The sequence below is a fragment of the Eumetopias jubatus genome, unplaced genomic scaffold (genome assembly GCF_037043125.1).
Source record: "Eumetopias jubatus isolate StellerSeaLion01/CBP00866 unplaced genomic scaffold, mEumJub1_p1.0 scaffold_1, whole genome shotgun sequence".
In the NCBI taxonomy this organism is placed as follows: domain Eukaryota; kingdom Metazoa; phylum Chordata; class Mammalia; order Carnivora; family Otariidae; genus Eumetopias; species Eumetopias jubatus.
Genome location: NW_028274807.1, coordinates 155,054,728 through 155,072,481, shown reverse-complemented (window position 1 = coordinate 155,072,481; position 17,754 = coordinate 155,054,728). Strand labels below are relative to the sequence as shown.

The window sequence follows — 17,754 nt, the reverse complement described above, 5'->3', positions numbered from 1 at the left end:
GTAAGACGTGATGCTTGCATTTATGTCTTATTTGCCTATAGGAAATGTTGCTTGGATCGTAGGATTCCTATAACTGCAGCTTTGCAAAGCAAGATGTTGCTGGGGGCTCACTATAGAGACGTAAAGAGGAGTTCATCAGCTTTGTGGGTTCTGATGCTCTCACCTCCCGGTTATCGTGGCCGTCATAGATGAATGTTAGTCACTGCATTCCAGGTGCCCTGCTAACTCTCTGTCTGTGGTATCTCATTTTCACCTCCTCAGCACACCATGAAATAGAAGTTATCTCACCGTTTTAGGGATAAAGACCCTGAGAGTTAGCAATGTTCAGGCAAATTGTAGAGCCAGGCTGATCCAGACCTCTCTGTGTCTAAAACCTGTGATCCCAATACTATAATTTTGTATTTTTTGTTGGGGGTAAAGTAGATTGAATTATCTTCAGATACTTTGGCCAAGTGAACTATGTCTAGTGTCTGAGAAACAATTATCTAATGGTTTAGGGCACCAAGGATTGCCACTGGCCTTAGTAGAGTGGGTACTCTTGTATTTATCTGTGCCAAAGGGGAATGGATATAGTTTAAAAATGGTCTTGGGGCGCCTGGGTGGCTCAGTCAGTTAAGCGTCTGCCTTCGGCTCAGGTCATGATCCCAGGGTCCTGGGATCGAGCCCCATGTCAGGCTCCCTGCTCGGCGGGAGCCTGCTTCTCCCTCTCCTCCCCACTTGTGCTCTCTCTCGCTATCTCTGTCACTATCTGTCTCTCTCTCTCAAATAAAGAAATAAAATCTTTTAAAAAAATTGTATTGACAGGCCATTCTCTATTTATTCACTCAGACAAGTAAATATGCGATGTTATTCTCTAGGAAGAAGTCTATATTTTAACTTCATGGACCATAAAGATGTTTATGTTATTTTTAATAGTCATTTAACAGCTATGACAGTCTGGCATGTTCACTCACTGAGGCTCAGGTGCCTGACATCTCTGCCTCAGCTCATCTGCCTTTACTCCACAATGGCCTCCCCTACTGCGTGCTTATCTAAGAGAAATTTCCTCTCCTTTTCAATATTTTAGAGAACCACAGATTGGAATCTGCCTACCAGAATCATCTAATTCTGAAAGTTTTAGTGGTGAGTAGAGTTTTTATATACAAATCCATTTGAATTTTGAAACTTACGTATACTAGTTAATACTTAGGAGTATAAATAGGAAGGCTGGCTTCTAATTTAAGATATCAGATAGTTAATATATTTTGTATAGGCAGGCAAAGATTGATTAAGTGTGTTTACATATACGTTCAGTAGTCTTACTACCTATGTGTGTGTTGTAAGACTTCAAGTATAGAAATTAGTGGTTTAGCCAATCTCTAGTAATTTAAAAAGCTAATTAACCATGTTACAGACATGTTTCTGTTCTTTTCCTTTTGGTGACTTCTTTGTTTCACTCTTCAACAATTCTTCCAATTCAATTCAGTGATGGACCATTACATTTTTTGAAAGATGTACCATTAGATGGACTAATTTTCTGAAAGAAATTTCCGAAGTCCAAGAGGTTCCCAGCATGTTTTAGTGCGTAGGAGGAAAGAAATGGAGAGAAGGCATAGTGTAACCTGCTTGCTGTTTGTGTAAAAGCTGACACATTATGCCTGTTTCCATCATTATTAAAAATAATAAATACCAGCTTGGAAGCCCCTCATTTATCAGGAGGTTATCTCAGCCATTGGTAACATAACTGAGGATCAAGAAAGGTGCAGAAAGAGTCCTCTGAACTCTCAACTGGAGCACAGCCCCTGTACCTTACTCCCAGGAAAGGATTCCAGAAAAACGAGTTTTTGTTCCAGCTACAGAAGTCATTCTAAGAAGCTTATTGATCTAGTTTTTCAGGCCTTAATGGATTAGAAACTACTGATAGGAAGGTGTTTAGGTTTCTGGAAGAAGGTAAACTTATAGAGGCAAGAGTGGTAAGGAAATAGAAAATTTTTCATAAGAATGTAATAAAAATTCAACAGTTTTAGCAGTTTGGACATTAGAAAAGGTGCAAGCAGCCATACATACTAAAAAGTCTTTGAAGGCATCATGCTTCAAATCACTGTGAGATCATTGATATTCCGAATGCCGGGGCTGTCTGGCTGTCCTGGTATCTCCCTGCGGCACAGAGGAGTGCCAGGCCTTGCAGGGAGCGAAGCACTGCTAGTGAGGACTCCAGAGAGATCCCCCTTGCCAGGTCTGCATGACTCTTCAAATGGACAGGGGGTGGGCCCCCCCACTGGCTATCTGGGGTGCTGTTTGGGGGTGGGAAAGCCTGGGCCTTGTGTTGGAGTGTAGTGGAGATGCGCTGGCACTGTTCTGGAGTCCCAAAGCCGTTGGTCCTCCAGGCTCGAGGCAGGTCCCAGAGAACTCCTTTGCTCGCCCCTTGTGTTCTTTCCAGAGTTTGTGGACGTGCTTAGTGAGGAGGAATAGGGAGAAACAAGTCTATGGCATCTTGTCAGGACTGGAAGTCTCCTCATTACAGTTTTAATGCTATATTTCCAATTTTGATGAAGTACTGTAAAGCAGTGTGAAATCTTGCTCTCTTTTTTTGACAGTTCAACTTTCTGAATTGCTTTGCCTCGCTTTTTTACATTGCCTTTGTCTTGAGGGATATGAAGCTGTTGCGTCAGGTGAGTGAATAGCAGAAGGTTACAGGTTTTAGAGGTACTTTCCTATATTCAGGGAATGTAATTGTCTTCACATTATTATTTTTACAAATTAAGTCTTACATTTTGTATATTTCTAAGCCAACTCTAAATAAAAAAACATTAGCCATTGTACTGTATATCATGCTCAACTGAAAAATTAGTTGAAGCTAACCAACTTGTAAAATTAATCATATAGTAGTGAAAAATAAATCGTTCATCTCAAAGCTCTTAAAAGCAATTCTAATAAAGAACGTGTATTCCTTAATTGAAGTTTGTGTGTGTCCCAGAGTGAGGGATGATTGATAGGACTTTAAATACATTTCACTTTGAATAAGTTGTTAAACTTTAGAGACCAGCAGATCCTATGCAATGCTGTGTCTTTTCTGCAGTGTTTCGGAAGTCTGACGTTTACTTTGGTGTATTGCCATTCTTGGATCACAAATGCCAGTGAATGATAAATTGAGTACAGATTATTGCTATCTAAATTATCTTTTTTATAATTGAGCCAGCTATCAGTAAGGGCTGTTCCTTCTTGGTTTTAATATACTGTGATCGTTAGTAAAAAAAAAAAAAATCAAAAGCCTAGGCTTGGGATCATTTTTCAGGAAATTGTATAATCAGAGAAAGATTTTGTAGTTATGGTTCTAACAGCTTGCATAAAAGTGAAATCAAATGCTGTGTTTCTTAACAATACTACATATATTGCTACTTTTTTTGGAAAATTTAAAGTTCAAATTAGTACATTTTGTAATTGATAAGTTAAATGTACATACTGTCTTCTGTCCTGCCATTAGTGTATTAGTAAGGTATGACTTCTCATTTCTAGTACCTTAGAGAGTCTCCTTTTTAAACAGGAGATGAGGGATGAGGATAGGGAGGACTTTTTAAATAATATAATTTTAATACCAGAAAAGGTGGTATGTGATACAAACACTTCTGTCTGCCTGGGGTAAGTAGAAATTGACACAGCATTTCTGGAAGCTACTCGGGCAGCTTTGCCAAGAACCTTAATCCATCCCTACGTAGTAAATCATCAGAGATAGAGCAAAGATTCATGTACACAGGTATCCAGGGAGCAGCATTTATAGTAGTGAAAGATGGGAATAATAAAGTCAACAATAGTCCATGGGCCACTTGTATTTTCACATGTGACTGGAAAGAAATATCCTACGATGTCAGGAGTGGTTCCATCATGCTTGTTGAATTATGGGTGGCTTTTTCTCTTTTCTAAGTTTTCTCCAATGAGGGAGGATATATTCGTTTTATAATTTTTTTTTAAGTTTGGCCAAACTGCTTTTTTTTTCAAAGTTGGCAATATCATGTAGATTATTATGTTGTAGCAAGGTTGAGATGACAAAAAAACACAATTTTAAGTAAAATTGTTCCCCTGCCAACTCGTAATTGATTTCTTATTATAATCTTATTTATATCGCAACTTTTTTGTATTTTAATATGTCTTAACTGTGAAAAAACAATAAATTGGAAACATTATTCTAGCACCTAGCTTTTCCAATACTAGTTTTTATTAATAGTATACTATTTGTTGAAGGTTCCATTTTATTTACTATATGATTATACATATACCATGATCTTATTAAGCTACATTGTCAGATTCCATTTGTGTGCTTCTTTTTAGAGCTTGGCCACTCTCCTCATTACCTCCCAGATCCTTAACCAAATTATGGAATCTTTTCTTCCTTACTGGCTCCAAAAGAAGCACCATGTGCAGGTGAAGAGGAAGGTGCAGGCGTTAAAAGCGGACATCGATGCTACATTATATGAACAAGTTGTCCTGGAGAAAGAAATGGGAACCTACTTGGTAAGTTTGAATATTGCTGAATTAACCATTGACTCAAAGGGAGTAACAGTCATGCACGGAGCGTAACAAATGTGTCTAGGTTCACTGTCTCAGATGTGGCTACTTTGTAAGTGTTGTTCCTGCCAGCCAGCGTCCTCACCAAGAGCTACATTAAAGCTTAAAAAAAGGTGGAACTGGGCATTGAAGTGTTGCTGCCTTACATCTGAAGTCAGCAGCAGAGGGGGAGCTTGGCCAGTTTTGTCGCTGCTCTGCGGAAGCTTGAGGCGGCTGTTGCTGCAAAGATGCTGGAGCCAGGGAGGGATGGGAAGGCTGCAGAGGGGCAGCACCTGCTGGCTTGGGGTGCTGCCGGCACCTGGAGGACCCTGAAGCCCGCTGCTGAACTGGAGCGCCAGTCGGCAGAGTCATTTCTAGTTTAAATTACTTACTGGCATGGTGAATACAAATGGTCTGAGTTCACCAGGGATCTGCGGGCTCTGTGGTCACTCGTAACAGCTCCCAAACCTGACCATGTGTTCGTGGGCAAGGGCTATCGGGGTCCCATCCGCCCCAGGTCACTGTTTATCCTGCCCCTTCCTTCTCGGCGTGGGACCCTTCTGAGGGAAATAGATGCTGCAGTGGCTCATCAGTGAGGGTCCCTTACTGGTAAACTCTCTTAGTCTTGTCTTCCATCTTAATGAATCGTCGTTTGAGTTTCTTGGCTTATGTGCCCCCTTTTCTCATATGTGTACGAGTTTTAGTTGGTACCTTCATCTCGAGGAGGAGTATGTTCTCTCTCTGCTCACTCTTCCCTCCCTTATTTTCACAACTGTCCCCTGAGCTGCTAAGTCCTTAGTCCAGAACCAGGTGTTTGTAGCCCAGAGCTCCCACCTGGTGATGACCTCAGGGATTTTGGAGAGCCAGTAAGGTAGCATGCTGTTGGCCCAAGCTATACTTCCAGAGCGGCAACTGTGGCTTTTTTCAGCCCCCTTTCAGGGACAGTGTTCCACTGTCCTAGCTCCTGGTTTTGTGCAAACAGCCTGGCCCCAGTTATGCTGTGCTGGAGTGGGGTGCCTTAATCCCCTGCTCCATGGATGCAGATATGGCTACCTCTCTTGGCCAGGTTCCTGCTTACCACCTTGCATTTTGTTCCATTTCTCACCTATGCAGCTGTTTTTCTAGTTTTTGAGTGGTGATATGCCTCTCTTGAAAATATACATGTATGCAGTAGCATTTTCTGTCACTGCTGTCTTTGGGGGAGAATGTGATTCAAAGTATGAATTTATAGCACACTTGACCAGTAACACGATTTATGTTTATATGTGAAGTGTCAGAGAAAACACAGGTGCATGTGTGCACATGCGCACACACAACACACATACATATATGCACGCAAGAAGACTTAAAGGAACACATTTGCACAGTGTGGTGCCATCTTGCCTGAATTGGTTGAGGGCTAGCTTACTGTGGCCTAAAAACTCCGTCTAATTCACGCTGTCTGAATCCTTTCCTTGCCTGTTCTGGGGAGTGGTATTTCTGGCTGTATTTATTTTTCATCCTTCACTCTTTTATGGAAGCCAACCAGCAGTCTTTCCCCCAAGCTCTTTATTCCATCCCCTGTGCATCCCCTCTCATTTTTAGAGGCCTCTTTCCCAGTGCCCACCTGGAGCTCCCCCATCTCCCACTTCCCCTTCGCCCTACCCCACCTGTCAGCAGCCCTCCTGCCCCAAACCAAGCAAACCCTCACATCTTCTGCTCTTCGTGTCCTATCTTTCCTGCCCCTCACAGTTTCTTGAAATAATTCTCCGTATTATCATCTTTATTTCCCTACTTCTCTTCCTGTAATCAGTTAGAATCTATTTTCATCTCTTCTTTTTCTCTGAATTATTTGGGCAAACAACATCATCCCCTGAAGTGCTCCAAACCAAATTCACACTCTTCTCTAGACCAGTTTCTTCTCCTTTTCCCCTGGCTCAGTGAATGGTATACAATAATTCAAGCAATATGCCCCTCGCCCTAGCAATTTTAAGTCACCTAAGTTTGCTAATAAAGTGGCACTGCCAGAATCTTAGACCTCACCTTTTTGGCACTTGATGACATCTGATAATACCTTTATGAAGGAAGGTAAGATAAAAATTGCTTTTCCCGTGTTAATAAAAGACAAATGAAGCTCTATGTTGTGAATCACTTGGCAAGTAAATCAGGATCAAGATTCAAGACTTTGCTCTTCCAGTTGAGAGTCTTTCTGTCATTGAGCACAGGCTCTCTGATGTGAAGTAAAGGAAACAGTGCACTAGTTTCTCTTGCAGGTCCTGGGTCTGTGAGTGAATGCTGGGTTAGTGCTGCTTCTCCTTGACTTGGTTGCACGACCCTGTGTGATCTGATGCATTTCGCCCTCCTAACCTGTATGTCCGCCTCTACTCTCTCCACTGGAGTGACAACCCAATATTTGCTCTTTCAACTCTCTCCATGTACTGGGAGAGGGGACATGCTTTTCGGTCACGTTTGATCTAGATTGTTACCTATGCGCTGATCCTTCCCTCGTGGTGTATTTTTCCCCTCCCTGAAGTCAGTGAACTTAGAATTGTGTTTTCTATAAAGCTCATCCTGACTGCTCTATATGAATCCAAAATAATATTACCGAGTTTTGGGAAAAAAAAAACAATCTGGCTGAAACACAAAAAAACAGTATAAAAGTAATACTTGTTATGCACTATAGGAAACTTAGATAATTCAGGACAGAGTAAAAAGTAAGGAAAAAGAAAACCTCCATAATTGTCCCCACTAGGCGTAGTCCGCTAGGGTCTTCTGACCCTGCTGCACCAGCCACAGAGCTAAGGCCATGTAGCGCCTCAGTCTGCATACTGCCCCTCTCCTGTGAACTGCCAGTTCACGTCCAACTGCATAGCTGCATGAGTATGAATTTTCATGATGAATACTCCAATTAGAGCAGCATATTGCCACACAGTAAATGAGCTGCCTTCTAGTAAGCTAGACAGTAAGAAATTTGCTAAAAACATAAACGAGTGTTACTCTCTACACTGTTTTTGTCTTAGAAAATGTAATTACTTTTCAAGCAGTATTTTATTGATTAATGTTTTTATTTAAATGAATCAATGAGAAATACTTTTTTTACAGTCTTGAGTTTTAATTTCAAATATGGTAAATATCAAATACAACACAAGAAAAGAAACTGAGTAGAAGTGGAATCTGACCAGTGTAGGTAGAACTCCTACAAACAAAAGGCCTTTGGTGTCCTCATTTTTAAGAGTTTAGGGCTTCAGAGACCAAAAAGCTTGAAAACTGCAAATCTAGAATAACCGCCCGGCCTTTTTGTTTTTCAAGGCATTGGTTTTGGTGCAGCCAAGTTGGTCCCCTGGTTTCCTCATAAGATTCAAGCTTAACAATTACCGAAAGGTACCATCATTATACCCTATCAGGGGGCATGATGTCAGGTTGCCCCCTGTGTGGGGCTGCCTTGTTTGATTCCTTGATTGACCTGGTAATAGGCAGATTATAGAGGCAGTTTTTCACTTTGTAATGAATAAGTTATCTGTTGGTAGATACTTTGAGACTTTCCTGTTTCCTATAACTCGTACCCCTTTAAAAATAGTTTTTAATTGGTTGTTGCTAGTACCTGGGAATGCTGTTGATTTCTGTATGTTTTATCCAGCAATCTTGCTGAATCCTCCCATTATTTCCAATCCACTTTCTTGGATTTTCTATGTAGACAGATATTTCAGCTATAAATAAATAATGGCTGTTTTCTTTCTTCCTTCATCTTGATAGTTATTATCTGTTGGGCTCACTAATATGTTCAATATAACTTGGACAGAAGTAGTTACAACTGGAATCTTTCTCTTGTTCCTGATTTTTTTTTTTTTTTTTTTTGGTCTTCTCATCATTGAGTATCATGTTTGTCACATGTTTTTGGTAGGTAACTTTTTTTTTTAAATTTTTTATTGTTATGTTAATTTTGGTAGGTAACTTTTTATCAATTTAAAATTTTTTTTCCTTATTTACTAAGAGTTTGTATTGTGAAGGATATTAAATTTTATCAAATTCTTCATTTATTGCTTCTTTTGAGATTATCATATTAAATAAAGTCCTTTCATTATTTAATATTTTCATTTACAATAATAAATTTCCTAATGGAACACCATGTGTACATTTAAATGATCAACTCCACTTGTTCAGTATTTTTAAATACACATTGTCATGTTGAATATGTCAGTATTTTATTTAGGATTTTGTGCCACTTATTAATAATTTTCCTTTCTCGATCGCTGAGGGCAGGGTCCCCATGTTATTTATCATGGTAACTCTTAGCAGGCATTCAATATAATATGGAATGAAGAACAGTTTTAGGAGAATGGCCAGCCTTTGATGTCTGTGTGCTGCTTGTTGCCCTCAGTATACTTTCTTTCCTTGTCCAACACTCAGCATAGGGAACTCCCAGACATGGTGTTTCTCCAGGGCTGATTTGAGGAGCCAGTGGGATGGATCACCTGAAACCTGAAACTTTTTTTCATTCATTTAGTAAATAGATATGTAAAATTAGTTACAATTTCACAGAAAGTATTCTTAATGACTGCTTTGTTCTTAAAATTTTGTAAGTTTGTCTTAGTTGGTCCTTGCTAACTTGCAGCTAATAGGGTAGTGTGTCTTGGTTAATGTATTTCTGTTTTAGTATGCAATTATTTACTTTGTCGAATTTGCATTTTTTTTCCTTCTTGCTGTTGGAGTATGTCCCTGCTTTGCTAAATTTACTGGCTCAAAAGTGCTCAGAAGTGTAAAAGTACCGATAATGTGTTAACATGTGCATACTACACTCACTCCTATGTGAGATAGAAACAGAATGCACAGTGTGCTGCTGGGTGGGGTAGGGACTCCCTGGGTGTTGTATGCTAAAAATGCCAGGAAGACTTGGGCATGCCTTCTGGAGGCTGCCTAGTGGCACATCCAGGAGAATTTGTCTGTACATCTCTGCAGAGGCCCAACCTTGTACTGTTGGAACTGAAACAGAGCAGTTTTGAAAACCAGATGTAGGCTGTCAGGATTTCTTAAGACTGAATTGTGGTAAAAATGGCTTAATAGCTAAGATTTTCACTCTTTCCTAACTCTTGATTTCTACACTTTTCAGAGAAATGAATCAATGCTATATCACTGGGTATATTTTAAAACCTCATCTATATGCTGCAACACAGCATAAGGAAATACTGTGCAACCAAAGAGTGGTTTAGAAACTACTCACCTCTGAATCTCCAGCTGAGCGCTAATCCCACCCCCCCACCCCCACCCCACCCCACCCCCAGCTTCAGAGGCAGATGTGAGCCTTGAAAATAGCCAGAGACTAACTCAGAGTCCCTGGGTTCATGCTTCACCCACATACCCAGAGCATCTGAAAGAAGCACTTTCTACCATTCCCAGTACTTACGTTTGGGTATTTTCTGTTTTAGTGAAATACAAAACAAGAAAAGAAACTGACTAGAAGTGGAATCTGACCTACACTAAGCTCAGCTGTTGAGCCTAATATCCTGTCTTGGTGAAAGATGGACTCTGAGATACCATAATAATAATATAATAATTCATTTTAGAATAATTCTATATAATATAGAATATATATAGAATATTTAATAGTATATATTATATAAATATAAATATATAATTATATATTCATATAATATATAATTTATATGTAAATTATCAAATAAATTTATATATTTATAAGTAATTTATATAATTTATATAATGCATATACTAATATAGCCTATATATAATAAAGCATGTATAGTATTTATGTGTATATATAGTATCTATAGTATATATATTTGTATATTTGTATTTTATAATATGTAGAATATAATATAGAATATACTCATATAAAAATACTTATCACGGTAGTTTAAAGCAATATATATTATATTCTATATAGTATAGAATATTAATACTTAATATTGCTTTAAACTACCGTGACAAGTATTTTTATTAAGCTGGAGTTGCTGCAGCCTGTGCACTTGGATGGTCATGAGGAGGTCTGAGGATGCTGGAAGTGGGCAAGCCTGGCCTGAGGCATCATGAGAGCTAGGTATGTCACTCACTCACTGCCTGGCGTAGAGCACTGCTCAGCTTCTCTGGGTCAGAATAAACGTGCATTGTGAACAGCAGGCCTCTAATGAGGAGTGAGGAGTTTGAGTAGCATGTCACTGGGTCCTGTAGAGTTGTGATGTCACTCAAGTGACAAGTGAGAGTCACCAACGCCTAGGCATCCTACTTCAGTGATGGCTCCTTTGTCCCATTATTAAATAACTAAATAACTTACCTCATACTTACGTTTATGTTTCTGCCCCACCAAGTTGAGGGCATATAATGATTGTTGCCCCTTTCTTCCTTTAGACCAAACCTTTTAAAACATATTAGTAAGGTTTTTAAACATAGTTTGAGAGCGATTTCTTCCTGATTCTATGGTTTCCCCACTTTCTGCTGTGGATTTCTTTCTTTGGCCTCTTTGGTATATATGCTGCTTCTGCTGGAGTGACTCTCAGGAGGTTCCTTGTTAAAATCAGCCTTTTCTTCTTTACTTTTTTTAAAAATTGGGATATAATTCACATACCGTAAAATTCACCATTTTGAATCAGTACAATGTAATGATTTTTAGTGAATTCACAAGGTTTTACAACAATCACCACTAATTCCAGAATGTTTTGTCAGGCCTGATGGAAACCCCAGACCCATTAAGCAATCAGCCCCTAACCCAGTCTCTGGCAACCACCGGTCTACATTCTGTCTCTGTGGATTTGCCTATTGTGCGCATGTCATGTAAATGGACCTTTGTGTCTGGCTTCTTTCACTAAGCGTTACACTTTCAGGGTTCATCCATGAGATAGCATGTATCTGTACTTCATTCCCTTTCATGGTTGAATAATATTCCATTGTATGGAGATACTACATTTTGTATATTCAGTCATCAGTTGATAGACATTTGCATTGTTTCCACTTTTTGGCTGTTAGAAATAATGCTGGTATGAACATTTGTGTGCAAGCTTTTGTATGAACATATGTTTCTTATGAACATACATTACCATAGGCTAGATCATATCTATGTCTCACTTTCTGAGGAACTGCCAGACTGTTTTCAAAGGCAGTGGTACCATTTTCCATCCCTACCAGTCTCATTTTTTTCTACATCTCTATCAACACTTGTTGTGTTTTGCCTTTTTCCCCCTTTTTAAATAACTTTCTTTTTTTTTTAAGATTTATTCATTTGAGAGTGAGAGCATGTGCATAAGTGGAGGGGAGGGCCAGAGGGAGAGAGAGAGAATTTCAAGCAGACTCCACGTTGAGCATGGAGCTGGACGTGGGGCTTGATCTCACGACCATGAGATCATGACTTGAGCGAGACCAAGAGTTGGACACTTAACCAACTGAGGCACCAGGCACCCTTCCCCCTCTTTAATGATAGCCACACCTAATACGTGTGAAATGGTATTTCACTGTGGGTTTGATTTGCATTTTCTTAATGCCTAAAGATACTGACTGTCTTTTCATGTGCTTTTTGACCATCGTGTCTCGTCTTTGGGGAAATACATATTCATACTCTTTGCCCATTTTTCATTGGATTTTCTGTCTTTTTATTATTTCATTGCAAGAGTTCTTCATTTTTTTTTTTTTTAGAGAGAGTGTGAGAGGGGGAGAAGGAAGAGCAGAGAGAGAGTGGGAGAGAGAGTATCTTAAGCAGGCTCCATACCTAGCACAAAGCCTGATGCAGGGCTCAGTCTCACCACCCTGAGATCGTGACCTGAGCTGAAATCAAGAGTTGGTTGCTTAACCAGCTGAGCCACCTAGATGCCTCTGAATATAAATTTCTTACCAGCTATATGATTTGCAAATATATCCTCCCATTCTGTGGGTTAGCTTTTTATTTTCTTGAGTGTCCTTTGATGCACAAAAGCTTTTAATTTTGATGGAGTCAGATTTCTCTCTTTTTTGTTGCTTGTTCTTTTGGTGTCATCTCTAAGAAACATTGCCTTACCTAAACGCAGGAAGATTTACTCCTATATTTTCTTGTAAGAATTTTATAGACTTAGCTTTTACATTTAGGTCTGATCCATTTTGAATTAATTTCTGTAGGTAGTATGAGGAAGGAGTCCAGATTCATTCTTTTGCATGTGGATATCCAGCTGTCCTAGCAGCATTTGTTTTAAAAAATCATTTTTTTCTTCATTTAATGGTCTTCACACATTTTTTGAAAATTATAAGACTATAGATACATGGATTTGTTTCTGGACTCTCAGTGCTATTCCTCTACATGTCTATCCTTATGCCAGTACTATACTGTAGCTTAGTAGTAGGTTTTCAAATCAGGAAATGTGATTTTTCTAACTTTGTTCTTTTTAAAGGTTGTTTTGGTTATTCTGGGTCCCTTGCAATTCCTTATGATTTTAGGATTAGCTTGTCCATTTCTTTTAAAAATGTAGTTGGAAGTTTGATTGGGATTGCATTGAATCTATACATCAATTTGGGGAGTATTTCCATTTTTTCTAATTTGTAAACATGGAATATCTTTCCATTTATTTAGGTCCTTAATTTCTTTCAGCAATGCTTTGTGGTTTTCAGTGTACAAATATTACATTCTGTTAAATCTATTACTGTTTTATTCTTTTTGATACTATTGTAAATGAATTTTTAAATTTCATTTTGAGATTGTTCATTGCTGGTTTATAGAAATACCATTGATTTTTGTATGTTCATCTTATATCCTGCAACCTTACTGAAGTTTATCATTAGATTGCTTATTATTAGACCTGATAGTCTCTTGGGGGGGGTTCTTTAGGGGTTTTTTATATATAATATTATGTCCTCTACAAATAGAAATAGTTTTACTTCTTTTCTTGTTCTGGATGGCTCTTATTTCTTTCCTTGCCTTATTGTTCTGGTTAGAACCCGAAGGACAGTGTTGAATAGAAGAGTTAAGAGCAGACATTCTTGTCTTGTTCTGGATGGCTCTTCTTTCTTTCTTTGCCTTATTGTTCTGGTTAGAACCCGAAGGACAGTACTGAAGAGTTAAGAGCAGACATTCTTGTTTTGTGCCTGATCTTAGGTGGGAAGCTTTCAATTTTTCACCATTAAGTATGATGTTAGCCATGGTGATTCATAGATGCTATTTATCAGTTTGAGGAAATTCTCTACTATTACTCATTCGTTGAGTGTTTTTATCATGAAAGGGTATCAGATTTTGTTTTTTTTCCTGTATCTATTGAGATGACTATATATAATTATATAAAAATACATATTTAGGGATGCCTGGGTGGCTCAGTTGATTAAGCATCTGCCTTAGGCTCAGGTCATGATCCCAGGGTCCTGGGATCGAGCCCCACATTGGGCTCCTTGTTCAGTGAGGAGCCTGCTCCTCCCTCTGCCTGACGCTCCCCCTGTTTGTGCTCTCTCTCTCTCACTCTCTCTCTCTGACAAATAAATAAAATCTTAAAAAAATAAAATGTATATTATATAAATTATCATATATATCTATAAAACTTTGTTGTGTTTTATTTCTTTTTGCTTGCTTTAGATTTAGTTTACTATTCTTTTACTAGATTCTTAAGGTGAAAATTTTAGTTGTTTTGAGATCTGCCTTTTTTTTTTTTAAACGAAGGCTTTTATACCCATGAACTTCCCTCTGAGCACTGTTTTCACAGCATCCTATAAGTTTTGATATATTGTATCTTAATTTTCATTCATCTCAAAGTATTCTCTAATTTTTCTTGTGATTTCTTCTTTGACTCATTGGTTTCTTAGGAGTTTGTTGCTTAATATCCATAAAATATGTGAATTTCCCAAATTTCCTTCTGTTATTGATTTCCACTTTCATTCCATTGTGGTCAGAGAAGATATTTTGTATGATTTTTTAAGTCTTTTAGATTTGTTGAGAATCGTCTTATGATCTACCATCTTATCTAACCTGAAGAATGTTTCATGTGCACTGGAGAAGAATGAGTATTCTGTTGTTGGGTTCCGTGTTATGTAAATGTTGATGTGGGGCTGCAAGTGAACAGTCAAGAAAGAATTCTTGAGACATTTTTGGTTCAAAAAGGTGCTTTCTGTCCATAGGGACAGGACCTTCAGGCAGAAAGATTTACACTTTTGCTTTATGAATCTGGTGGTTACATGCTTAATGCTCAAGGTGGGGGGACATGTAGGGAGTATTAGATCATGAATGTTTCTTCAAATTTCTACTTGTAACACTACTTTTGCGAGATTTCTCTAGTGCTTATCATTCAGTTCAATATTAACTATCAGTGAGATATACAGGCAGACATGAGACGCTTTAAGAATGTAGCAACCAGCACTTAATTTGATCCTTATCAAAATTATGCAGGCCATAGGTCAGCTTACGGGGCTAAAGGTGAACATTTTTTTGCTTCTATCCTTCATCAGATGTCTGTTAGGTCTCTGTTTTTGTGGTGGGGCATGCCTTCAACACTAAACCAGGAAGTTTAAAATTCTGCCTTAGCATTCACTTTCTGCTTATGCAGAGGTGAGATCTTAGAGCCTTCTCAGATCTCTTCTGAGATTATGCATGATCCTATGCATGTGCCTGTCCTTTTAGATTTCCAGAAAAATGTTGGAGCTTTTCAAACCCCCTGTGGGTTGTCTCATTCCTCAGCTTGCCCTTTGAGCTCCCTAGCTAGTCTCTTGTTTGCCCCAGCTGCTACCTGTTACCTCAGGCAGACTGATGTTTAAAAATTCAGCTAACATACCATAACAAGGCTTTAGCACTGAAAGAGACTCAATGAAATTGAATAAAGATGAGCCTTTCAAGTGGGGGCTCTTCTAAGGTACCACTAACCAGGTCGGATAATGGTTTCCCTTTGGGAATGAGGCTTTCAAAGATCTCCAGCCCCACTCTGCTCCCTCTGGTCCTGGGAGTGCATGCTGTTTTGGGGGGTTTTTTTTCAAGGTTGCTGCAGAGCTGGAGAGCAGGAGATGAGACTAGAGTAAGTTAAAATGCCAGAAGATTGAGATGTTTGTCATGACTGTATGCAGCCAGAATTGCTACAAGCCTTTGGTTAACTTCCAGAGTACCCGAAAATTTGGTTCTGATACATTTTGCCATTTTTCTCCGTTTTCATGGAGGGGCAAACTTCTGGAGGTCCTTACTCTGCCATTTTCACTGGCATCACTGATAAAGGAAAGACAGGGTTCTAAGCCAATGACCAAGAAAGAATTCTTGAGATGTCTTTGGTGCAAAAAGGTGGTTTTATTAAAGCATGGGGACAGGACCCATGGGCAGAAAGAGCGGCTCCTGGGGTCATGAGGAGTGACCCATAATGTACTTTCAAGTTGGGAGGGGGTTAGGGATGGCGTAAGCCTCCCAGGTATTTTGGAAACAAAGTTTCCAGGATCCTGAGGGGGCGAGCTATTGTTGGGAAAAGGTCATTTATTATTGTTTAGTAAACCCTCGGTCATGAGACCCTTCAGATGTATATGCTTGGAGGATGATTGCCAACATGTATCTTGGTGGAGATGGGGGCGTTTGAGATAAAGGAAGTTTCCAAAGGAATTTTTATGTTAAAGTAGACTTACAGCATCATGGGGGTTGCGTCTAACTTTGCCTTTTGCCCTTTGCAAAATATTAACATGGAGGCAGCTGAGTTCCTAGAGGAAGGTCACTCTGCCTGTTGCAAGGACTTGTCAATGAGCTGTAAATAGTGAGGAAATTTAATAATTTTTCTTTTGCCTTTGCTTCCCACATCATTACCACCTTCAGTTTTTTAATGGGGTCCTGGGGTACCCATGGTGTGAGGGGGCAGTCATGTAAGATTTCTAATAGTGATGTTGAATCATTTCTTTTCAGTTGATCAAGAACAAACATCTTTAGCTTTGCTGTTATTATGTAATAATTCAATGATTTGGCACAATGAAATGAGTAGCTAAATCATTTTTTCATTCTTTCAGGGACTTAAAATATAAAATTGCTTTTGAATTTATGTAAATTCTGTTGTTGAGAAGAAGAAGTTGGGAGGAATTCTGAGATTTTTTTTTGGTTGGAGGCCGGTGCCTCGGGTAGTATTGCAAGATGTTGTTCCTGTTAAATTATATTAAAACAATGCCTGTTTTCTTCTCGTGGTTTACATTTTCAGGGCACCTTTGATGATTACTTGGAATTATTCCTTCAGTTTGGTTACGTGAGCCTTTTCTCCTGCGTTTACCCATTAGCAGCTGCCTTTGCTGTGTTGAATAACTTCACTGAAGTTAATTCAGATGCCTTAAAAATGTGCAGAGTCCTCAAACGGCCATTCTCAGAACCTTCAGCCAATATTGGTGTATGGCAGGTAATTATATGAGAAAAAATTATTCCTTTGGAAAAAAATAGCAAAATGGGCCCTTATGATTAAAAATAAAAGTGATAAGGAGAGATTTGGGAAAACTGGATGTTATCCTTTTTTTTTTTTTCCCACAAACTAGCTGTGTGACTTCAGACAGTTATTAACTTTTTCTGGACCTTGCTTTCCTTGTTTTTAAAATTAGGGATGGGGGTGCCTGGGTGGCTCAGATGGTTAAGTGTCTGCCTTCAGCTCAGGTCATGGTCCCGGGTTCCTGGGATCGAGTCCCGCATCGGGCTCCCTGCTCCTTGGGAGCCTGCTTCTCCCTCTGCTTCTCTCTCTCTCTCCCTCTCTCTCTCCCTCTGTCTCTCATGAATAAATGAATAAAATCTTTAAAAAAATAAATAAAAATAAAATTAGGGATGGGGTGGGGGAGGTAATTATAATTTCTATGACCCCATTGAGATGTAAAATTCTGATAGTTTTCTAGTAAAGTATCCAGCTGGGATTCCACCCACTGGGTGATAATGAGGCTATCCCACTGCAATGTCAGTGCAGATCATGTGAGGAGCCTAGACTTCCACACTCACCCAGCAGTAATGAGGTTCCCTTTTCCAGTTTCTGCTGGGATGATCTCAGATAAAGCGTAATGGAGAGTCAGACCTTTCTCCACCACTCAGCATAGCAGAGGCCGCATGGGAGTGCACATGAGGCATTTGTACCCCTCCAAGCAAGAGGTTTCAATGTGGGGGTTAGCAGGAAGCCAGAACTCTGATCCCTGTCCAGCAATAATTAGGATCCCATCCCCCACCTTGGGGGTCAGTGGTGTCGAAATGGGCAACCTAACAAGATGTTGTCCCTTCTTTCCCTGCTGGAGTGGTGTTAGAGGAACCAACTAAAACAAAAGTTTTAAATAAAAAATAGAATCTTATAACACCCGAAATGTCCAGGCTTCTATTAAAAAATC

The 17,754-nt window shown here is 39.2% G+C and overlaps 1 protein-coding gene across 2 annotated transcripts in view; it reads left to right on the top strand.

Moving 5' to 3' along the window:
- The window catches only part of ANO10 (anoctamin 10), a 228,844-nt gene that overhangs the window by 32,447 nt on the left and 178,643 nt on the right, over window positions 1–17,754 (top strand). For both annotated transcript variants that reach the window (XM_088026823.1, XM_028107145.2), the window contains 4 exons: window positions 1,067–1,122; window positions 2,577–2,651; window positions 4,306–4,488; window positions 16,605–16,796. In XM_088026823.1, coding sequence (XP_087882949.1) covers window positions 1,067–1,122; window positions 2,577–2,651; window positions 4,306–4,488; window positions 16,605–16,796 — 506 coding nt within the window. The remainder of the gene's footprint in view (window positions 1–1,066; window positions 1,123–2,576; window positions 2,652–4,305; window positions 4,489–16,604; window positions 16,797–17,754) is intronic.